General features: G+C 39.1%; 1 protein-coding gene across 2 annotated transcripts in view; it reads left to right on the top strand.

The window, feature by feature from the left end:
• Positions 1 to 230: 230 nt before the first annotated feature.
• Positions 231 to 24,772, top strand: part of USO1 (USO1 vesicle transport factor) — a 95,703-nt gene continuing 71,161 nt past the window's right edge. For both annotated transcript variants that reach the window (XM_025921514.2, XM_086704833.1), the window contains exon 1: positions 231 to 480. In XM_025921514.2, the coding sequence (XP_025777299.1) occupies positions 415 to 480 (66 nt within the window). In that variant the 5' untranslated portion in view covers positions 231 to 414. The remainder of the gene's footprint in view (positions 481 to 24,772) is intronic.

Raw genomic sequence — 24,772 nt, 5'->3', positions numbered from 1 at the left:
GTCCTCTCCAGCCGGCAGGGCCAGGCTTCTACCACGTGGGTGGTTGGGGCCAGCAGTAGCGACCCGAGAAGGGCGGGAGTAGGAGGCGTGTCCCTGCCGAGGGAGGTGCGACCTGCGCAGTGGGCGGGGCTTGGGCGGATCCGAGCTACCGGCCTCCTTTTTCCTACTTTTCCCCTTTGCCTTCGCCCTTGGAGCCGCCACGTAATGCCACGTCCCCGCGCATGCGCATCTTGACTGGTGGCGGCGGCTGTTTCCGGGCTTAGCGGGGGCTGGAGCGGCCGCCGAGTAGGAGGCGGTGGTGGCAGCGGCCACAGAGTGCAGAGTGCGGGCTTGGGGGCCAGGCCCTGCCGAGGGCAGGGAAAGTTACCTTTTCTTTCCCGAAGGTGCCGATAGAGCCGGTGGCTGAGCGACAAGATGAATTTCCTCCGCGGGGTAATGGGGGGTCAGAGTGCCGGACCCCAGCACACAGAAGCCGAGACGGTGAGAGGAGCGCGACGGGTCCGGGACTTGGGAAGGGTTCGGTCAGGAACGGGACGGAGGACTCGGGGGCCTGGAGGTGACTTCCCGCGCGCCACCGTGGGCCGGGGGTCCACATGCCGCCTCTCCCTTTGCTTCCCTTTCTCTCCTGAAACCCCCGAGTTATTCCCTTACGCCCCAGCGCAGCCCCCACCGCGGCGTTTCGGCCCGGCTGACAGCAGCCGCGCCCCGAAGCTCTGCAGGCCTGGCGTGAAGGGTGGTCCTCGTGTGATGCCGCCCCGTCAGGGCTCGATCCTGGGCACAGGGGGCCCGACTTGTCTTGTACACCCCTCGGGGCCGTGGGCCCTTGACTCCTTTCCCCGGACCGAGAGGAACCTGAAGTCCTGCTTCCTCCGGCGCAGCCTGGAATGGGGCATGGGGGAAAAGTGCAAGAAGGTTTAAAACCCAGCTGTTGACGAGAGCAAGTGGCTAAGAATAAAACGATAGTTTGGGGGCACAAAGCCACCTGCTCCTGTCCCTTCAACTGGAGGAAGGTCGTTCTGCCAGGTGTTATTAGTTCAGACCTCGTTTTTCGGGTTCCTGCAACTATATGCCATTTGGGAAATACTCGATTGGACGTACAGGGATGTTTCGCGCTCAAACCGCTTTGGGACACATCCCCCGGCTTTCCCTTACACTCTCCCCATTCAGAAGTCTGAACCCTTGGTAACACGATTTGCAGCGTCACTTTACAGAATTGTTAGCCACTGAAAACAGTATTTGCTAGTTGGTTAAGTTTAGGATCAGCTTACTTTGAAGTTTGGTTGGTGTTATTAGAAGTGAGTGTGTGTGACACTTTTAAAATAAACTATGTGAGGGTAATTTTAGATCTGCAGAAAAGTGACAAAGGATGACCTTTTAAAGGTAAACTTTGGATAGTATTCATGAACATAACTGGAATATCTGTGAACGCAGGTCCTGTGTTCTGTGTTACTGGGATCTTGAAGGATAATAATAGCTTTCATTTGTCAAGCTCTTACCTTGAGGTAGAGGCTTACCTTGAGGCTGAGCTCTTTGTAGTCCATATTCTCCTTCACTCTAACCACGCTGCAAGATAGATGATAGTATTTTCACTTTACAAATGAAGAAATGAGGTTTAGAGAGGTAAAGTAACTTGACCAAGGTCACACGGCTGGTAGTAGTAGAGCCAGGATTCAACCATGGTTTGCGTTAGTTCCTAGCCTAGGTTTTCTTGCTGATGCCCATATTTTTTATTTTTTTATTTTTTTAAGTTTATTTATTTTGAGAGAGAGAAAGAGCATGAGCAGGGGAGGGGCAGAGAGAGGAAGGGAGAGAGAATCCCACGCAGGCTGTGAGGTGTCAGTACAGAGCTGGGTGTTGGGCTTGATCTCACCAACGGTGAGATCATGACCTGAGCCCAAATCAAGAGTCCAAGGCTTAACCAGCTGAGCCACCCAGGTGCCCATCCATATTTTAATACTTTCTTGGGAATTTTGGAAATTTATGTAATATTATTGAAATCAACCTCATAGATCTGGATTAGAGCTGTTTGAAGCAGAAGTTGAAAGCTAGTGAGTCTGGTTTTTTTTTTGTTTTTTTTTTTCATTTGAAAATCAGGAGATTTTGTACAATATTAGTGTGCACACACATCCCTGATTTTGCCTTCTTTGTCTGCTCGCATGGGTATAAGGTCCCCAGGCTGCCCCGTTTATAAGACCATGCTCCCTCCAGATTACCAAAGTCACAGCCTACCTGTTGAGCTTTTGTTCATTTATTTTATGTCTGACATTTTTTGTTTGAGGCACCAAGTATGGCTTATTAGAGCTTGCTTTGGCATCAGACCTTGATTTGAATCCTTGCCTTCCACCCCTAATTTTATTGGACCAGGCAAGAGTTGGAGGATACCCTGCGTAACGGAAGGGAACCACCTGCCTGCTCTTATTGGTGTAAATGAGGATTAAATGAAATAGGAAATAGAGCCTGGCACTTAGTATAGTTTTTATTGCATGTTTTTTTTTTTAACATTTATTTATTATTGAGAGACAGAGAGAGACAGAGCATGAGCGGGGGGAGGGGCAGAGAGAGAGAGGGAGACACAGAATCCGAAGCAGGCTCCAGGCTCTGAGCTGTCAGCACAGAGCCCGACTCGGGACTTGAACTCATGAACTGTGAGATCATGACCTGAACCGAAGTTGGACGCTTAACCGACTGAGCCACCCAGGTGCCCCAATTGCATGTTTTTTTTTTTAGAGGAAGACTGTTTTTTCTTTTTCTTTTTCTTTTTTTTTAATAGTTGGCCTTGTCACAATGACTTCTGTAGAAAAGGTGGTGTACAATTGAGTATAGAATTTTAAAGCTGGAAGGCCCTTTGCAGATCATCCAGCTTAAACACCCTCATTTTACGAGTTAGGAAACTGAAGCACAGAGCATTAAAGCAAGTTGTACAGTATGAGACTAGAACTCTGATCTTGCCAGTGAATGGAACAATATAATTTTTACATCATGATTTCAAATGAAGCTTGAGTATCACTTGTGTATGTTGTTTATGTAAACTGAAAGGAAAGTGAGAGCCCTTGTTCTTGCCTAACTTTGAGTATGCATACTCAAAATTGGAAAAGTAATTTATGAAGAGAATTAATAGCTTACTCCAAGTTACACAGTGCATAAAATTTGTTTACCATCTCATTCAACAGATAAAGGGGGTCATAGGTCACTAGTTTTGAAGGTGTTTGTAGGGGCTCCTGGGTGGCTCAGTCTGTTAAGCGTCCGACTTTGGCTCAGGTCATGATCTCGTGGTTTGTGGGTTCAAGCCCTGTGTCCGGCTCTATGCTGACAGCTCAGAGCCTGGAGCCTGCTTCAGGTTCTGTCTCCCTCTCTCTCCTCTCCTGCTCATGCTCTTTCAAAAATAATAAATGTTAAAAAATTTTTTAAAAAAACGTATTTGTGGAGCATTATAGAGTGAGTGGTACAATATTAAATATTTTAATTGGCGATTTGATCTGCCCTGGATATTTTAGTTGCCAGAGTTGGGAACCTCTAACTTCTACATAATTGTTTAATATTTTGTAATTTTTTCCATTTCTCTAAAATTAAGTTGTTTTCATTGTGGTTTTCCATCTTTTGTGCTTTTCTCCTCTTTTTCCCAGCAGAAAGCCTCTTTTCTTTGTCTCCAGTCTACCTGTCCTTTATTTTAATTAATTTTATTATCTTGTTTTTTTTATTTTTTAATTTATTTTTAAAGAAGATTTAAACAGATTTTAATCTCTGCACCCAACGTGGGGCTCAGACTTACAACCCTGAGATCAAGAGTTGGATGCTCTACCAACTGAGCCAGTTAGACACCCCTAAAGTCTGCCTGTCCTTTAAATCCACCCCTTTTCCCCCACCAAGCTGCAAATAATCTCTTTCCCCTCTGAACAATCTTCATATTTTAACTAGATTGTGCATTTCTTATGCTTTCTACCTTTCCCTACCATTTGTATATGTTTCACTCTTCTGGACTCTTAAAAATCTTTCGGGCAGAGTTCATACGTATTTTAATCTTTGTTTTTTCATAGTAGTAGATACTCGGTAAGTATTTGTTAAATGAATGAATTATAGTGTTATATGAAAGAAATCCCAGATCTATAATCATAGCAGCTTATGAATTGCTAGGTGGTAAAACAATACTTTTTAAAGACTGCTGGAATCGGGGCGCCTGGGTGGCGCAGTCGGTTAAGCGTCCGACTTCAGCCAGGTCACGATCTCGTGGTCCGTGAGTTCGAGCCCCGCGTCAGGCTCTGGGCTGATGGCTCAGAGCCTGGAGCCTGTTTCCGATTCTGTGTCTCCCTCTCTCTCTGCCCCTCCCCCGTTCATGCTCTGTCTCTCTCTGTCCCAAAAATAAATAAACGTTGAAAAAAAAAAAAATTTAAAAAAAAAAAAAAAAAGACTGCTGGAATCAAAGTTCTGGAATGGTTGATGTTCATTTTGTCAAACTTTTTACTTAAGGGATTTTTCAAATTTACTGTGCCTTTAGTGCTTTCCTGCTTTCTCTTACTGAACTTAAATATCTACTAAATGTGTTAGAGTTACATTATTGATTTAAAAAAATTTTTTTTAAGGTTTGTTTATTTATTTTGAGAGAGAGAGAAAGTACAAGCAGGGGGAAGGCCAGAGAAAGAGGGAGACAGAGCAGAAAGAGGGAGCCAAGCAGGCTCCCCACTGACAGTGTGGAGCCGAATGCCGGGCTTGAACTCACATCTGATCTGAGACCAAGAGCCGGATGCTTAACCAACTTAGCCACCCAGGCACCCCATATTTTTGATTTTTTTTAAGATTTTATTTTTAGGTAATCTCTACACCCAACATGGGGCTTAAACTTACAACCCCAAGATCAAAAGTCGCATGCTTTATGACTGAGCCAGCCCGATGCCCCATTACTGATTTATAATACCTAATTCTTCATCCTCTCAGTTAAGAGTAACTTTTTTTTTTGGGGGGGGGGCGCCTGGGTGGCGCAGTCGGTTAAGCGTCCGACTTCAGCCAGGTCACGATCTCGCGGTCCGTGAGTTCGAGCCCCGCGTCGGGCTCTGGGCTGATGGCTCGGAGCCTGGAGCCTGTTTCCGATTCTGTGTCTCCCTCTCTCTCTGCCCCTCCCCCCGTTCATGCTCTGTCTCTCTCTGTCCCAAAATAAATAAAAAACGTTGAAAAAAAAAAAAGAGTAACTTTTTTTTTTTAAATAATCCCCAAGATATTATCCCAACTTTTCAAAGGGACTTTTTAAAAAATTTTTATTTATTTATTTATTTGGACAGAGGTGGGGGAAGGGACAGAGAGAGAAGGAGGGAGATTATCCCAAGCAGGCTCTGCTGTCAGCACAGAGCCGGATTGCAAGGCTCCATCTCACAGACTGAGATCATGAACTGAGCTGAAATCAAGAGCCCGTAGCCCAACCCACTGAGCCACCCAAGTGCCCCAAGAGTAACTTTTGATTGGTGTTAAGATGCTTTCTAGAGACATAGTGTTGTATCATAGGATAGTCAATAATTCTGTAAAATTCTAAAAAATATTTTAAGTGTAGAATTTCATCCACATTAAACCTTTCATATTTTAGAGTCAAATACTTTTAAATTTGATTTCTCTTTTTTTTTTTTTTACTTTAGAGACAGGCACTGATTTCTGGTGATTGAAGCCTCCTTAGTCTTGACATACTTTGCAGGGTACAAATAAACACTAATTATAGTAAAAGTCCTACTTATTTTTTTTTTAATGCTAACACATTTAATTTTCCATCTACTTTTCATGTAATAACTTTTTTTGTTTTAAAGCTAGTTTCTTGAAAATCCCAAGAGAAATATTAACTGCATTTGATGATAAATCATAGGGGATTTTCTTTTCTCAAGTTGTATCCCAAGGCATAAAGGTTGCTTAAGTCCAGAAGAAGTATGTGGAATTACTGTACTGATAAAGTCATCTCTTTTTGTTTTTAATGTTTATTTATTTTGAGGGATGGGGGGAGGGTCAGAGACACAGGGAGAGAGAGAGAGAGAATCCCAAGCCAGGCTTCATGCTGTCACCCTGAGCCTGACATAGGGTTTGATCTCACCAACTATGAGATCATGACCTGAGCCGGAATCAAGAGTTGTGTGCTCAACTGACTGAACCACCTATGTGCCCCAGGTCATCTCCTTTTAGATCAGATGTTGATCAGCTGGCTTAAAAAGCAAAAGGGCTAACAATATAGAGACAGCTGTAGTTTCTTGTAATAAAAATTGTTGTTAAGGAATGTGTGTTTAAATTTAGACATAGTTTTGGTTTGGTCAAACATGTCTTATACCTCGTTACTATAAATGTATAGTCTAAAACTCCTGTTTGGGTTCAAGTTTCATATTAATAACGAAGTCAGTGTCATCGCTGATACGTGTTTTCTCTCTTGGTTCTCTTGCAATAACAATGTCAAAGAAAACCATAATAATGATTTGTGTTTTGATCACTTCTATCCAACCAAAGATGTCTCATATTCTTTTTAAGTAGTGTGTTGAAAACTATATGGATTTTTTTTAAAGGTTATTATGTAGATTATTAAGGGAAATTAAAAAAAAACCTAGAATTGTTTAAATATTACACACCCTACCAGTAGCAAGGTATGTTTCAAAAAACATGAGTAGATGTACTTAAATTTGTTATCAAGAAGTATGTTGGGTGATGATCAGAAACAAAACAAAAAGCCTAATATTGATGCAAGGTTTATTAATAAGCAGTTTTCAAATATATTCAACATGTAGATATAAAGTAAGTTGTGTTTATGAATTTTATTAGACCAGATCCTTTTTTCCTCTGGAAACCCTATAGATCTGAGTGTTCTGAAGAACATACTTTGGGAAAACTTGTCCTAGAGGATATATTTTTAAAAAGAATACTGCATTTTAAGGGGTGCCTAGGTGGCTCAGTCGGTTAAGTATCTGACTTTGGCTCAGGTCATGATCTCACGGTTCATGGGTTCGAGCCCTGCGTCGGACTGTGTGCTGACAGCTCAGAGCCTGGAGCCTGCTTCAGATTCTGTCTCCCTCCCTCTCTGCCCCTCCCCCACTCACACTCTGTCCCTCTCCTGAAAAGTAAACATTAACCAAAAAAAATTTTTTTTAAGTCTTTTACTGTTGTCAGTTTTATGCAGCTCATGAAGTGTTGCCAATTTAAATACCTAAAAGATTGGGGTGCCTGGGTAGCGTAGTCAGTTAAAGCATCAGACTTTGGCTCAGGTCATGATCTCGTGATTCATGGGTTCGAGCCCCACGTTGGCTCTGCTGACAGCTGAGAACCTGGATCCTGCTTCAGATTCTGTGTCTCCCTCTCTCTCTCTGCCCCTTCCCGGCTCATGCTATCTCTCTCTCTCTCTCTCTTTCTCTCTCAAAAATAAACAGACATTAATAAATAAATGAAAGATAAAATAAGTCCTGGTGCTTTGTGGTTTGAGAACTAATTGTAATCACTCTTGAATCTGATTATCGTTTAGGAGAGAATTTGAAATTTTCTTATGTAAATTTGCTGATAGCAAATACCATTTTGCTCTCTTTATGTATTCACATTTTATTTATACTGCATTGGTTTTTTTTGTCTGTTGTGGATATCCTAGAAAAGGCCTGCTTATATTTTTATACCTCAGGCAGAAATGCTATAAACATTTTTGTATAAAAAATTACCTTTAATTTGAAAGCTGGTGGTGTTAAGACTTTGAGATGCTAACCTTTGTGATAGGTTAATTGGTAGACAAGTTTCATAATGATGCCTTGCTTGGAAAAAATGTTCTTTTGGAAAGCATTGTTCTTTTCTTAGAGAAAACATGGAGAATAAATGAAGCAGTATATTAGCTTGGCTGACTTACTGGTAATTGTAATGGAAATTGATTGTATTAGATTCATTGGATTTATTTGCAAAGAGACTGGTGTTTGACTTTGTAATGTTCTCACATCTTTTTTTAGATCATAATAATTTAGGTCATCTGAAGATAGGACTGACCTTTGCTTTTTTTGTTTTTTTTTTTTCCTTCATAAAACCTCTTAGTTGTAGAGTTCAATTTAAAATAAATTTCTGGTTCTTGGGGCACTTGGGTGGCTCAGTCGGTTGAGCATCCAACTTCGGCTCAGGTCATGATCTCATGGTTTGTGAGTTCAAGCCCTGTATCGGGCTGTGTGCTGACAGCTCAGAGCCTAAAGCCTGCTTCGGATTCTGTGTCTCCTCCTGCTCTCTCTGTCCCTCCCCTGCTTACACTCTTTCTCTCTTTCTCCCTCTCTCTCTCTCTCCAAAAATAAATAAACAATAAAAAATATTTAAAATAAATTTCTGGTTCTTTTTGTGCTCTGAAACACTAATTTTTTTTAATTTTTAAAATTCTTTATTTTTGAGAGAGAGAAAGACACAGAGTGTGAGGGGGGAGGGTCAGAGAGAGGGAGACACAGAATCCGAAGCAGGCTCCAGGCTCTGAGCTGTCAGCACAGAGCCCAACACTGGGCTTGAACTTGTGAACCACGAGATCATGACCTGAGCTGAAGTAGGACGCTTAACCAACTGAGCCAGCCAGGCGCCCCGAAACACTAGTATTTTTTGTTTGTTTGTTTGATTAAAACACTGTAAATGAATTGATTATTGGTTAACATGAATTATTTTAGTCCTGCAGTAAATAGTCATGGTTAGGGAAGTTCTCTCCAGGGAAGCTATAACTACGTTTTAAACTTCTTGGAGGCAGTTATATGATCAAATAAGTTGGTATTAGATGTTTGATAAACATTTATTGAATAACTGGTTGAATGAGATTTTTTATTTTATTGTTATTATTATTTTTTAAATTTTTTTAATGTTTATTTATTTTTGAGACAGAGAGAGACAGAGCATGAACAGGGGAGGGTCAGAGAGAGGGAGACACAGAATCTGAAACAGGCTCCAGACTCTGAGCCATCAGCACAGAGCCCGACGCGGGGCTCGAACTCACAGACCGCGAGATCGTGACCTGAGCCGAAGTCGGCCGCTCAACCGACTGAGCCACCCAGGCGCCCCTATTATTATTTTTTTTTAATGTTTATTTTTGAGAGAGAGAGAGCACAAGCTGGGGATGGGCAGAAAGAGAGGGGACAGAGGATCCGAAGGGGGCTCCGCACTGACAGCAGCGAGCCTGATGCGCAGCCAGAACCACAGCCAGAACCATGAGATCATGACCTGAGGCAAAGTCAGACACTTAACTGACTGAGCTATCTGTGCTTCCCTGAATTAGATTTTTTAAATTGGCATTCCTGTCCTTCATATTTGTATGTCAGTTAAATAGTTACTGAATACTAAAAAAATATATGGGTTTCTCCTAGGAATTGTCAGAAAATACTGCAAACTGCATTATGGCCGTGTCTTTAAATTGTACTTTCAGCATGTTGGTTTTTTTTTTTTCAAGTTTATTTATTTTGAGAGAGAGCATACTACACACCATTGTGCACAAGTTGGGGAGGGGCAGAGAGGGAGAGAGAGAATCCTAATCAGGCTTGAGCTATCAGTACAGAGCCTAACAGGGGGCTCCATCTCATGAAATGTGAGATCATGACCTGAGCTGAAATCAGGAGTCAGATGCTTATCCGTCTGAGCCATCCAGGCACCCCAGCATGCTAGTTTTATGCCACTTGCCTTTTTCCCCTTTTACTTTTCAGTGGCTTTTCATTTTCACGTTTCTCATCTCACTTTCTTCTTTCCTAGTCACTCCCATCACATTGCTGCTTTTTTGGTCTCCTTTGTTTATCTCTGAATAAAAGTAAATGGCACTATTGGTTAGCAAAGTAAACAAATATTAAATTCAGATTATTAGGTTATCATTCTGATTATGCTCAATTTACCAATTGTTAGTGGGATTATTTGCCCTTTTCAGTTTTGTCTTGGTAAGTGGAATTGTGAATCTCAGTTGACAATTACTAAAAATGATGAAGAGTTCTGATACATAATCACCTGCATGAGTTACATTATCTTACGCATACTCTTTTTCATTAGCTTTTTAATTTTTTATTACACAAAATGGCAAACAATACTAGTAAAGTTTAAGGCCTGCTTGACTACCATCTCCAATTTCATACTCTTTCCAGAAATAACCATGATTCTTAATGTGATATAAATCCTTCCAGAGTTTTATGAATAGTTATACATTTATACAATATAAAATTATATATTGTATGATCATATTTATCCTTTTTTTCATAAATGATAAACCATTTATAGTGTTTTGCAGCTTACATTTTTAATTGGTTGATAGGTCTTAGAGATCTTTGCATGTTAAAACATAAAGCTACTTTATTAGAATTATTTAAAATGCCAGATTTCCAGTTACTTTGTTAACTACACTATACTGAGGCCATAAAAGCATCTTGATAACAGGATACATGTCCATTTATTTAGAGAGAGAGAAAGGGAGAGCGCATGCAAGCAGGGACAGGACAGAGAGATGGAGAGAGAATCTCAATCAAGCTCTGTGCTGTCAGTGCAAAGCCTGACTTGGGGCTCCGTCTCGCGAGCCATGAGATCATGACCTGAGCAAAGCCAAGAGTCAGATGCTTAACCAATTGAGCCACCCAGGCGCCAGGATACATGTCTAGTTCATCACTGTATTTAGCGCTCAGAGCACCTAATACTTAGCATAATATAAATTGAAGAACTATTGTCTTTTGCGTTTTTCCTTATTACCCCTTTCCGGTCTTTCTAAATAAAATTAACTCTGGGTTAAATTTTATCCAATATACATCCAATATGTGTATATATACATATATATATGTATATATGTATATGTACATATATATACATGTATATATATGTACATATACATATATACATATATAAACATGTATCTATACATATATAGGTACATATACATATGTGTATACATACATATATATATACATGTATATATATATTTTTTTTTTAGAACTGTTTTTTGTTAATATATAGTATTCTGTTGTTTAATACAAGAGTCACAAACTCAAATCCCAATAGTGTCAGTTGGGTAACATCACTGTTCATTCCAGCAGGTCAGGTTAAAGGAGAGCAGAGGTTTGGCTGAAACTGGAGCCTGTGTATCCTGACTTGAGAGCATAGATAGTGCTCAACCCCAGCCAGTTGGTGCCTCCAGAAATGCAGGCTCAGAGAGCCAATTTAATGTAATGGTTAAGCACTCAAACTGCTTCACTTTGAATCCTGTCCAACTCCTTACTAGTTTTCTGAACTTGGATTTACCCACCGTACCTCAGTTTCCTCATCTCTAAAGTGTGGATAATAATAGTGCCTGTTGTATAGTGTTTTTATGTAGATAAATGAATTTTAAATACATAGATCTTTAGCAAAGACTGGCACGTACTAAATGCTGTACATTGCCATATAATAACAGTTCTGAGATGGACATTAGCATGCAAACATCTCTGAAATCACCTTGCATCATGTAATTATAATTGGCAATATTTCTCTTTGCTTGGTGTTACATTAAAAAATGGTGGATCTTGTGGCCCAGTTGCTAGAATATGCAACTCTTGATCTGGGGGGTCATGAGTTCGAGCCCCACATTGAGCATATCGATTACTTTCAAAAATGGTGGATCTTATAATTGATGGCTTCTTAGATTGTGTGAAATACAGTATTAGCTATCATTAGCTATCAGGCTGATTTTCCTCCAGAAAAGGTGGAAATATGGATTTCTATATAAAATCTTTCAATTTTTAGATACTGGCTTAAAACTTACCTTAAATACTGTGTAGGCCAAATAGATCTTTCAGATAGTATACAAAACAAATGTGTTATTACTTACTATGAAAGGTTAAGTATTTTTAACTTACTCTTTTATTTTTATTTTTTTCAATGTTTCTTTTTGAGAGAGAGAGACATAGAGTGCGAGCAGGAGAGGGGCAGAGAGAGAGGGAAATACAGAATCTGAAGCAGGCTCTAGGCTCTGAGCGGTCAGCACAGAGCCTGATGCAGGGCTCGAACTCACAAACAGTAAGCTCATGACTCGAGCCAAAGTGAGACGCTTAACCAACCTGAGTCACCCAGGCGCCCTGAGTATTTTTAACTTATTCTAAGTGTTGAGTATTAAGTAGCCTTAGAGTTTATCCTTTATTCTTCCATCTTGCAGATGATGAACCTGACTTAGATTATATTTAAGGTACAGTCAATCCTTGTTATTCATCTATTCCATATTTGCAAATTCATCTATGCTAAGATTTCTTTGTAACTCCAATATCAGTACATCTAGTCCTTGCAGGTTGTTTGTGGACATGTGCAGGGTAGTGAAAAATTTGAGTCACCTGATCTGTGTGTCCCCAGTTGAGGTCAAACAAGGAGATACTCTGCCTTCTTGTTTCAACTCTCATATTAAACCAGTGTCCTTTTCACAGCCTATTTAGTGTCATGTTTTTTGCATTTTGGTGCTTCTTGTTGGTGATTTTGCTGTTAAAAATGACCCCACATGTAGTGCTAAAGTGCTGTCTAGTGTTCTAAAGCACAAAAAGGCTGTGGTGTTTTCACAGAGAAAATATGTGTGTTATAAAAGCTTCCTTCAGGCATGAGTAATAGTGCTGGTGACTGTGAGTTCAGTGTTAATGAATCAAGGACATGTATTGAAAAAGATATCTTTAAAGAAATATACATAAAACAAGGTTATGTATTGGATTGATTGGGGAAAATGTGACCACAGGCTCACAGGAACCTAGCACTGTATTTCTCTTAGATGCAAAGGTTCAGTATCTGCTAATTCATTGTCTGTGGTCACTTACAGAACATAACTACTGTGGCTAACAAGAATCAACTGTATTCAGAAAGTAGATAAACAGTGAGTCAGTCAGGTGCTATGTTAGAGCACATAAGAGAATAAAAGCAAGGTCTAATAAATTCTGGAAATTCCTTTAAATTTTTCTGGTTAGTTATTGAAGCAATAGTGAAAACATGCTTATTGTAAATAATTCATATCACTATGTAGTCTAAAATTTCCCCTTCTTCCTGTCACAATCTCATTTCCCATTGCCAAGGGTAATTGCTAATGAAGTTTGGCATACATCCTTCCAGAATATTTTCTTTGCAGTTACCAATATGTTTATGATACAAATGAGTTTTTTTTTTAATAAGAGTAGCATATGGGGTACCTGGTGACTCAGTTAAGCATCTGGCTCTTGACTTCAACTCAGGTCATGATCTCATGGTTCGTGAGTTCGAACCCTGCATTAGGCTTGTGCTGACAGTGCAGAGCCTGCTTGGGATTCTCTCTCTCCCTCTCTCTCTTCCCCTCCATTGTCATAGCTTTCTTTCTCAAAATAAATAAACCAAAAAAAAAAAAAAAAAAAAGAGTGGCAGAGTTAATTAAAAATTTAATAGTAGATGAGGCACCTGGGTGGCTCAGTTGGTTGAGCATCCAACTTTGAGTCAGGTCATGATCTCATGGTTTGTGAGTTTGAGCCCCACATCAGGCTCATTGCTGTCAGCACAGAACCCATTTTGGATCCCCTGTACCCGCCCTCTCTCTGCCCCTCCGCCACTTGCACTCTCTCAGAAATAAACATTAAAAATATATATATTAGAAAATTTAATAGTAGGTACTAGAATTTTTTCTATTCACTAATCAGTAAACATAGATTCCCATAGAGTTTAAAAAATATTTACAGGGGCGCCTGGGTGGCTCACTCAGTTAAGCGGCTGACTTCAGCTCAGGTCATGATCTCACAGTTCATGAGTTCAAGCCTTGTGTTGGGGCTCTGTGCTGACAGCTCAGAGCCTGGAGCCTGCTTCGGATTCTGTGTCTCCCTCTCTCTCTGTTCCTCCCCCGTTCACAGTCTGTCTCTGTCTCAAAAATAAATTAAGATGAAAAAAAAGTAAAAAATAAATAAAATAAAAAATATTTACAAATTTCTTTGTTTCAGGCAAATAGGCTGAAGTATCTTCTTTTGTTGTTACCAATTTTCCGTTCTGTAACCTTACATGTCTTGTCTGTATTTATATTTCTCTTTATTCAGGCAGTGAAATTCTGGGAAGGTTACTTGTTTCAAGGGTACAGAATGGGTATCTGAAATGTTGTGCTTTATAATCTACTGAGATAATGACTATTTTGGTAAAAAGTCTAGGTATAAACATTTCTGACTTTTTAACAAAGTAGACTTGATTACCTTCTTCTGTATTAGATCAATAATGGCAGCAAAATGTTAATTAAGGAGAAAATGGTATTAAAATATGTGGGATTTAAACCTTTCACTCCCTTTCCAACTCTCCCATCATGTCGATGAGAGCGTTGAAGATTCAGACAAGAGTTTGTGACTTTAAAATTTTTTTTTTTTTCCAACGTTTTTATTTATTTTTGGGACAGAGAGAGACAGAGCATGAACGGGGGAGGGGCAGAGAGAGAAGGAGACACAGAATCGGAAACAGGCTCCAGGCTCTGAGCCATCAGCCCAGAGCCTGACGCGGGGCTCGAACTCACGGTTCGCGAGATCGTGACCTGGCTGAAGCCGGACGCTTAACCGACTGCACCACCCAGGCGCCCCGAAGAGTTTGTGACTTTAAATACCCAGTATAATTATGAATTTTGCTTTAAAATTTTTTTAGATTTATTTATTTTGAGACAGAGACAGAGAGAGAGATCGCAATGTTGGGGCAGAGAGAGAGAGAGAGAGAGAGAGAGAGAGAGAATCCCAAGCAGGCTCTGCACTGTCTGCACTGAGCCTGACGTGGGGTTTGAACTCACGTACTGTGAGATCATGGCCTGAGCTGAAACCAAGAGTTGGACGCTCAACCAACTGAGCCACCCAGGCACCCCTTATGACTTTTGCTTTAAACAAGTTGGCTTCCTTGTTTGGTTTCTGAGATAGTGAGTTGCTAGTAACAAAGTCTCTCACCTCAGGATCCCATTTGGGACACTGAATACATTTATCCTTTAAAACACTGCCTTTTTCCTTATGGTAATATGCTCATTCACTCTGCTTCCCTACTTTTCCACCTGCTTTGTTGTTGTTACTCATTACCCACACTTCTGGCTATATCCAAACCAGTGCTTAACTTGGGGCCCTCTGACCAACTAGGCTATGTAAAGTCGTACTCTCCACCTAATCACTATCTCATTTCCTTAATTATTCCCCTTGTCATACTTATCACTTTCTCTCTTTATCTTAATTATTTTTAATTTGTGATCTCCTTGCCATTATCATTTCATTAGAATAGGTACCTTCTACAGTGGCTCACTGCTATTCCCCCAGAAAAAAATTTTGCAGTGCTTTGCAAAATGTTAAACACTTTACTAATATTTCTCTAACTGTCTGTGGTGAAAGACCAGTTGCTTTAGTTTTATTTTTTTAATTTCCAATTAATCACAGACCAACACCTCTATAAAATACAATAAAAATGAGTTGCTGGGAAGATGGAGTGACAGTACACATAGACACACTCGTGTGCGTAAAAATGTTAAGCCCTATTTTTTTTTTATATAGCCGTACAGTTATCCAGTTGTAGAAGTTTCTAAATGTGTGGTCCCAGTTTCAGAACTTACCTTGTCACAGACCACTGCTTTCTGGTTGCACTGATCACAGCCCCCATGGGGGTAGCAGCACTCTGATATTTGTTGAATGAATGGATGAACCACCACTTAGGATTATGGTACTGAATTCTTCAGATATATTGCTCCTTTGACCTTTATTCTTGCCAAAACCCAGAGTGTTTGCTGAGATATAGAAGAATGATTGCTGGTTCATGATTTCAAACTTCAGCTAGCTTTATTTATTTATTTATTTATTTATTTTTAAATTTTTTTTTAACTTTTTTTTTTTTTTTTTGAGACAGAGAGAGACAGAGCATGAATGGGGGAGGGGCAGAGAGAGAGGGAGACACAGAATCGGAAGCAGGCTCCAGGCTCTGAGCCATCAGCCCAGAGCCCGACGCAGGGCTCGAACTCACGGACCGTGAGATCGTGACCTGAGCTGAAGTCGGCCGCTTAACCGACTGAGCCACCCAGGCGCCCCAGACTTCAGCTAGCTTTAATCACTGCTGCTTTTTTGATTTTTTAATTGTATCTTTTAAAAAACAATATTTGACCATATGTTTGTTTAAGGAAAAGCTGTAGAAGTTGAATCCCAAACAGTGGTTGTCCCAGACATTTTATTCTTTAGAGCCCCCAGCCTCTTAAATTCAGTTCTTTCAATTATTCTTTTGCCTTGTTTATCCCTTCAGCCCTTGGCCCATTACCACCACCCTAATACGTTTTTTTTCTTAACCTTATTCCTTGTCTATTATAATGAGCTGACATTTTTTTTTCTCTCTCTCTCTTTTTCCACTCCAGTTTGTCCTTATCTCAGCCAGGTTAATTCTGAAAGAGTGAGTATATTAATTTTTGTAGTTTTTCTGAAGTACTTATACGGTACTGATTTTTTTTTTTTTTTTTAACTTGGTAGCTGCTGCCTCCCCCCCCCCCCATAGCTTCTGATTATAGCTTTCCCAAAGTAAAGAGTAAAGCTCAAACTCCCTTAGAACAAGGGACAACCCTGGCTGACCAGTTAAGTCAAAGGCTTCTCAGGGTCCTTTAGTGAGCTATAGTGCAAGTAAAACCTATTCATAGAAACTGTATTTCAGTCTCCCCCTATAAAGTCCTGCAGTCCATGTAGTTTGCAACAGTAACTCAGATTCACATTTTTCTGCATAGGATGCAATATAAGCTATGAGAGGGTGGGCTTTGGAGTGAGACATCTACAGCTTGGGTAGAAAGAATCTGGACTGTGCCACCAAACTGCCAGTGTATTTTGAGATGTATTGTTTTGTTTCTGAGCCTTAGTTTCTTCTGTAAAATAAGTATTAAGAATGCATGGGCCAGAATATAGTCACCGTCTATGCCTGGATGCAAGGAAGACTTAGAAAGTAGTCTATGTAGATAGACATCTATGTGCCCAGCTAAAACACAGAGGATTCTAATAACTGAAACGAGGAAATGGAAAGTGAGGCAGTTATGCTGCATTGAATTGGTTTTTCAAGTAAGGAATAAATGGCATAATGGTCTGTGAGAGCTACAATTTCTGAATATAACTTAAAGATTCTTGTGCTACAAAATTTTTGCTTCGTAACTATCAACTGAAAAATATAGACAGTGTTTGGCCTAAAACATGGCTAAATCTTTGTAAGGTTTGGAACACATATATTTTCCTTTCATTTGGTTTCAGTGGTCGGTAAAGAGTAGCAATGTAGCACTTTATTATAGAGAGATCACTTATTCAGAAACTTCAACCATCTGGAATATTATCAGGAGGTAATAGGCTTTCCTATAGCAAAATTGGAAGTTGCAAGGTCCGTGTACTCAATCTTGATCTTAAGCCTGAATGATTTTTTGTTGTAGAAGAATTGTATTTGGGCACCTGAGTGGCTTGATCGGTTAAGGTGTCCGACTTCGACTCAGGTCATGATCTGGTTGGTGGGTTCGAGCCCCGCATCAGGCTCTGTGCTGGCAGCTCAGAGCCTGCAGCTTGCTTTGGATTCTGTGTCTCCCCCTCTTTCTGCCCCCCCCCATTGGCTCTCTGTCTGTCTCTCTCAAAAATAAATAAACATATAAAAAAATTTTTAAGAAAAATTGTACTAGTATCTAACTTAATTATCAAATTTCTCAGTTGCAAATTAAAATCTGCAAAATTGAATGGTCTGTTAAAAACATATATGATGGAAGTGACAGCCAAAAGCCTGATAGGATAGAAGAATACAAAAAAAGTCATAAGCTTGGTAACAATAAAGTTTGTTAATAATATTTATTGAATATTTGTAGGTGCCAGGTACTAGGCAAAACCTTTTATGTTCATTACTTTATTTAAAACCCAAGACGTTGGTCTTATGTATATCTTGGAGAGGACTTAGGTTTAAGTGCTAAGAAAGCTTATAATTATGTGTGTTGTTTAAGAAGACAGAGAAGCTGGTAATTAATTTTAGATTACTATCAGAAAAAGCTAAAATGAAAAGACCAGTTTGGTCCCTGACAGAAGGTATCGGAAATAACTCAGTCTAATGCTTCTAAATAAGTTGTTCTTATATTCACGTTGATTCTCATTGGCTTGCACTATGGTTGACTGCTTTGAGTTCATCTTTAAGTTGCTAGAGAGAAAGTTCTGATTAAAATCCCCAATTTGGAAGAATATGTACTTGCTGTAAAAATCCAGGTTTAATCAGTCAGAAGCATGCTTATATTGTTAAAAATAGTCTTGATAGAGGGGCGCCTGGGTGGCTCAGTCGGTTAAGTGTCTGACTTCATCTCAGGTCATGATCTCACAGTTCGTGAGTTTGAGCCCTGTGTTGGGCTCTGAGCTGACAGCTCGGAGCCTGGAGCCTACTTCAGACTGTGTCTCCCTCTCTGTCTCTCTCTGCCCCTCCCCTGCTCACACTCTGTCTCTCTTTCTCTCAAAAATAAACAAACATTAAAAAAAAATAGTCTTGATAGATTATTTACCCAAACTCAAGAAAGAATGGATTTTATTTCTATAAGTATGATAGTGATTAATTTTAATATTTGAAAAGGTACATTTTTCAACTAAAAATAGTGATTTGCTCATTAATCAGTTTATTGAAGCAGATACTTTGAACTTACTAGAAAAGAAATATGTTTTTAGCTAACATTTTAATCTTATATATTCTTATTTTTCCCATGTTATTTTAGATCAGCCATCATTCCCAGAGATACAAATTATTGTAAAAGGGGAAATTTTCTAATTTTAGAAAGTCTCTTTTGGTGTATTATTTTACTAGAACAAGTGTGTGTGTGTGTGTGTGTGTGTGTGTGTGTGTGTGTGTGTGTGTGTGAGTGAGAGAGAGAGAGAGAGATGAAAATTACATTTTTTGGTTCATAGATGTATACAATTTAAAAACTCAAATTAGACCAATTTTAGGGGGTGTTTTTATTATACAATGGGGACAGGACCCATGGGCAGAAAGAACTGCCTAGACCAATTTTATTGTGAATATGAAATGCTCTTTTATACATTAAATATGTGCAAACAATTACAAGGAAATAATTTTCAGTGCCTGAAACTCCTTCATATTGTCTGATGAACTACTTATCCTTTTTTTTTTTGTAATGTTTATTTGGGGGGTGGAGGGGCAAGTGGGGGAGGGGCACAGAGAGAGGGAGACACAGAATCCACAGCAGGCTCCAAGCCATCAGTGCAGAGCCTGTCATGGGGCCTGACCCCGTGAACCTCAAGATCATGACCTGAGCTGAAGTCAGATGTTCAACCAACTGAGCCACGCAGGCACCCCTGAACTACTTACTTATCCTTTAATTCTTGACTCAAGAATGGCATCCTTAATTATACCATTCTTTTTTTTTCTATTAAAATTTTTATTTTATTTTATTTTTTTAATTTACGTCCAAGGTAGTTAGCATACTAACTACACTGTACTGAGGCTATAAAAGCATCTTGATAACAGGATACATGTCCATTTATTTTGAGAGAGAGAGAGAGAATGGGAGAGCACATGCAAGCAGGGATGGGACAGAGAGAGGGAGAGAGAATCTCAATCAGGCTCTGTGCTGTCAGTGCAAAGCCTGACTTGGGGCTCCATCTCGCAAGCCATGAGATCATGACCTGAGCAAAGCCAAGAGTCAGATGCTTAACCAAGTGAGCCACCCAGGCGCCTCTAAGGGGTAGATTCCTTAGTGCCCCTTACCCATTTAGCCTATCTCCCCTCCCACAACCCCTCTAGTAACCCTCAGTTTGTTCTCCATATTTATGAGTCTCTTCTGTTTTGTCCCCCTCCCTGTTTTTATATTATTTTCATTTCCCTTCCCTTATGTTCATCTGTTTTGTCTCTTAAAGTCCTCATATGAGTGAAGTCATATGATTTTTGTCTTTCTCTGACTAATTTCACTTAGCATAATACCCTCCAGTTCCATCCACGTAGTTGCAACAGGCAAGATTTCATTCTTTTTGATTGGAGTAATTGGAGTAATACTCCATTGTATATGTATACACCATATCTTCTTTATCCATCGATGGACATGTGGGCTCTTTCTGTACTTTGGCTATTGTTGATAGTATTGCTATAAACATGGGGGTGCATGTGTCCCTTCAAAACAGCACACCTGTATCCCATGGATAAATGTCTAGTAGTGCAATTGCTAGGTCATAGGGTGGTTCTATTTTTAGTTTTTTGAGGAACCTTCATACTGTTTTCCAGAGTGGCTGCACCAGCTTGCATTCCCAGAGTAATACTCCGTTGTGTGTGTATGTGTGTGTGTGTGTATATATATATGCCACATCTTTTTTATCCATTCATCCATCGATGGACATTTGGGTTCTTTCCATACTTTGGCTATTGTTGATAGTGCTGCTATAAACATTGGGGTGCATGTGTCCCTTTGAAATAGCACACCTGTATCCCTTGGATAAATACCTAGTAGTGCAATTGCTAGGTCATAGGGTAGTTCTAGTTTTAACTTTTTGAGGAACCTCCATACTGCTTTCCAGAGTGGCTGCACCAGTTTGCATTCCCACCACCAGTGCAAAAGAGATCCTCTTTCTCTGCATCTTTGCCAACATCTAGTGTTGCCTGAGTTAAATATACAATTCTTAAACAGTATCTGTCTTAATCTATTTGGGCTGCTACAACAGAAATATAATCTGGGTGTGGCTTAAACAACACGCATTTATTTCTCACAGTTCTGGAATGTGGGAGGTCCAAAATCAAGGCACTGGTAGATTCTGTGTCTGCTGAGGGCCTGCATTCTGGTTCCTCCATATATCTACTCACTGTGACCTACTTGGCAGGAAGGGAGACGGAGCTTTCTGGAGTCTCTTTTATAAGGGCACTGATTCCATTCATGAGGACTCTGTCTTCATTCCCTAATCACTTCCCCAAAGCCCCATCTCCTCATACCATCACATTAGGGGTTAGGATTTCTAAATTTGCATTGGGGGTGGAGGCCCAGGGAGGGGTGGGGGGAGGACATAAACATTCAGTCTGTAGCAGTTTCACTTTCACATAGAATTGACTGTTTTGTTTTGTGCCCCAGCTTTACTCAGCACTTACTTATATACCTTTAACTTGTTATTATTCTATATTTATGTGACTGTCTTCCTGTGCAAGTTCCGTGTGGTTAGAGACCATATCTTATTTTGGTTAGTACAAGAACAAATACATGTGTCCTCAGTGTGTGTATATTAACTGAGCAATGACTGCATTCTAGTTAAAAAAAATTTGGACTTTATAAGCAACAGGGGGCCAATTGAGGATATTTTTATTATGGTAGTTTATTTTTTTATCAATTAAGAGCTTATTTCATACTATTTATTTTTTAAGTCTATTAGAGAGGGCATGAGCAGGGGAGGGGCAGGGAGAGAGAGAGAATCCCAAGCAGGCTCCACAGTCAGCGCTGAGCCCAGTGCAGGGGCTTGATCTCATGACCACAAGATCATGACCTGAGCTGAAATCAAGAGGCAGATGCTTTACCAACTGAGCCACTCAGGCACCTCTGATTTCATATTATTTTGATCAGAGTGAAGATAGCATTTGAAAAGATGTGTTCAGTCAGTCATGAAAATATCCTAGAAATTCCAATAAAACATAAACCATTTTGCTTTACTCCATTATTGCTCTTTTTTGTTTATAAAGGTAATTCCTATTTTATCAAAATTCAAACACGAGAAATAATGTAAAAAATGAACATTTCCAGCAACCTACCAAATGGCAATATGGTACATCGTCTTAATATTTTCTATACATATTCACATTGTTTATTAATAGTATCATATTAAACCAAAATGAACTAATGCCAAACATACTGCTTATAATTTTTGTCCACTTTTTTTTCTATTAAAAAAAATGGCTCTGATTCATTCATTTGATCAACTGCATAGTTTGTGTGTACCATATGTTAATTACTCTCTGATTGATAGATGAACCTTTAGATTCCCCTCCACCTTTTTTTTTTTTTTTTTTTTTCCAATTAACAGAAATTTATTGCTCAAAGTTGTGAAGGCTGGAAGTCTGAGTTCTGGAGTGCCAGTTGCAGACTTCTTATTATATTCTTATGTGGCGGGAACTGGATTTCCTTTTTAGCTATTAAAAGTATTGCTACAAAAAACATCCTAGTATAAAACGTTATGTAACTGTGGGGGTGTTTTTAAAGAGTAAATTCCTAGAAGTAGGAATGCCTGGCTAAAAAAAGGGTATGAATATTTTAGGTTGTAATTGTTTTTGCCAAATTGCCACTTTTTTAGGTTAGTTTCCCTTTGGTAGAATATAAGCAAGTTAATTAATATATCTTTGCCTATCCTAGATATTTCTATTTTTTTTTTTAATGTATGAAATTTATTGTCAAATTGGTTTCCATACAACACCCAGTGCTCATCCCAAAAGGTGCCCTCCTCAATACCCATCACCCACCCTCCCCTCCCTCCCACCCCCCATCAACCCTCAGTTTGTTCTCAGTTTTTAACAATCTCTTATGCTTTGGCTCTCTCCCACTCTAACCTCTTTTTTTTTTTTTTTTTTCCTTCCCCTCCCCCATGGGTTTCTGTTAAGTTTCTCAGGATCCACATAAGAGTGAAACCATATGGTATCTGTCTTTCTCTGTATGGCTTATTTCACTTAGCATCACACTCTCCAGTTCCATCCACGTTGCTACAAAAGGCCATATTTCATTTTTTCTCATTGCCACGTAGTATTCCATTGTGTATATAAACCACAATTTCTTTATCCATTCATCAGTTGATGGACATTTAGGCTCTTTCCATAATTTGGCTATTGTTGAAAGTGCTGCTATAAACATTGGGGTGCAAGTGCCCCTATGCATCAGTACTCCTGTATCCCTTGGATAAATTCCTAGCAGTGCTATTGCTGGGTCATAGGGTAGGTCTATTTTTAATTTTCTGAGGAACCTCCATAGATATTTCTATTTTAAAAAATTTATTGGGGTGCTTGGCGAACTTGGTAGAGTGTGCAACTCTTGATCTCAGGGTTGTGAGTTCGAACCCCATGTTGGGTGTGGAGATTGCTTAAAAATAAAATATTTTAAAAATAATTAAAAATCATTTTATTAAATGTATTAAAGTATGTAGAAAAGTATGCATGTCAAATATGTAAACCTCACAACCTGAACACACCTATGTAACCAGCACCCAGATCAAGGAACAGAACATTATCAAGACCCAAAAAGTCCCCTTTGTATTCCCGGTCACTGTCGCTCTCCATGAGTAACCACTATCCTGACTTCTGCTAACACAGATTAATGTTACTTGTTTTTTTATTTTATAGAAATGATATCATAGAATATTTGGTACTATTATTTTAATTTTAATCTTAGTGAGTCTGATAGGTAAAAATAACCTCATTGCTATTTTAGGTTGTATTTATCTTCATAACAACTGAGATTATCTTTGTGTATATCTCAAAGCTTTGTAAAAACAAATTGACAACACTCAAATATTAGCATATTTAGAGCACAAAATAAAAGACGGAAAATAAAAACAAAGCAAACCCCCAAACTCTAGGATTATGATCATCTCCAAAATTCCTAAAGCTGAGTTTCTCCTTCAGTATCAAGTAGCCTTCAAGTGTTCACATTCAACAAATAATTGAAGAGTTTCTAGACACAGAAGGTCATATTTTGACACAGGGCTTTCTATATACTAACTATAGAGGATTCTGAGGCTGAAGCTCGAGTTCAAGCCCTGCATGGTACTAGAACTCAGTACTCCATGAGAGTTGGGAATCCGAGGTCTAGGACTGGTGCTAAGGTCTAGGGCTCGTAAAAAGCAGAAAATGCCTATAAATGATTTCAATTCCTAGTATCAGTTATAAATGACCTAGAAAAAATTAACAAAAGATGTACAAGACCCAAGTAAAGGAAATTATAGTCATACTTAGGAAAACTATTTTTGGACTAAGAAATTCTTTAAGCTGAAAGTAGCAAGCTTCATGTTTTCAAGAGATAGTTATGTAGTTTTTCTAATGGTAAAAAACAAATTGTGGTAGAAAAAGTCAATCAGTTATTTAATAAAGAGAAAGTTGTATTTATTTAATGAAGAGAAAGTTGTATTATTTATGTTTTGGAAAGTCAATGTAATTATTACAAAGGTAAATATAGTTTAAGGTAGAAATAATTTTTAAATGTGAGTAGTTAGAATGAATAAAATCAAAGAGTAAGGCTATGCTTGGTTATCATACTCTGTCTGCAGTATGAAGAAATGCAAATCAGCATAGTAAAGACTTTTAGAAATCCTGCAGTGCAGAAACCTATTTAATTTTATATAACCTTGTGTTTCCTGCTGGTTCTGCGATCATAAGAAATCTATTAATATCTTCTGGGACACTAGAAGTCTGCAGAACATAATTTGGAAAACAGTGTATGTATTTAAACACCACTAATTCAGATACATAGGATACAAAAGTGTGAGTGATATGCCATAATATTTATAGAATCTTAGTAACAGTCATTAAAATAGTAACTGTTACAACTTAACAGGAGGCAAGTATCATGGTTTTAAGAACTATTCGTTGTCAGATATTTTCAAATATTTTCATCCAGTTGGTGGTTTATTTTTTTCATTCTCTTGAGAGTGTCTTTTGAAGAACAGAAGTGATGAGGTCCAGTTTATTTAGGTTTTCTTTATGGATTGTGCTCTTAGTATGTATGAGAAGTTTTTGCCTTATTAAAGGCTACTAGGATTTTCTCTTATGCTCTCTTCTAGAAGTTTTATAGTTTTAAGTTTCCAATTTTTTTTTTAATTTTTTTTTTTTAACGTTTATTTATTTTTGAGACAGAGAGAGACAGAGCATGAATGGGGGAGGGTCAGAGAGAGGGAGA

Source organism: Puma concolor, chromosome B1 (assembly GCF_028749965.1).
Source record: "Puma concolor isolate L17-30 chromosome B1, mPumCon1.1.hap2, whole genome shotgun sequence".
Lineage (NCBI taxonomy): Eukaryota > Metazoa > Chordata > Mammalia > Carnivora > Felidae > Puma > Puma concolor.
This window is presented reverse-complemented; position numbering and strand designations above follow the sequence as displayed.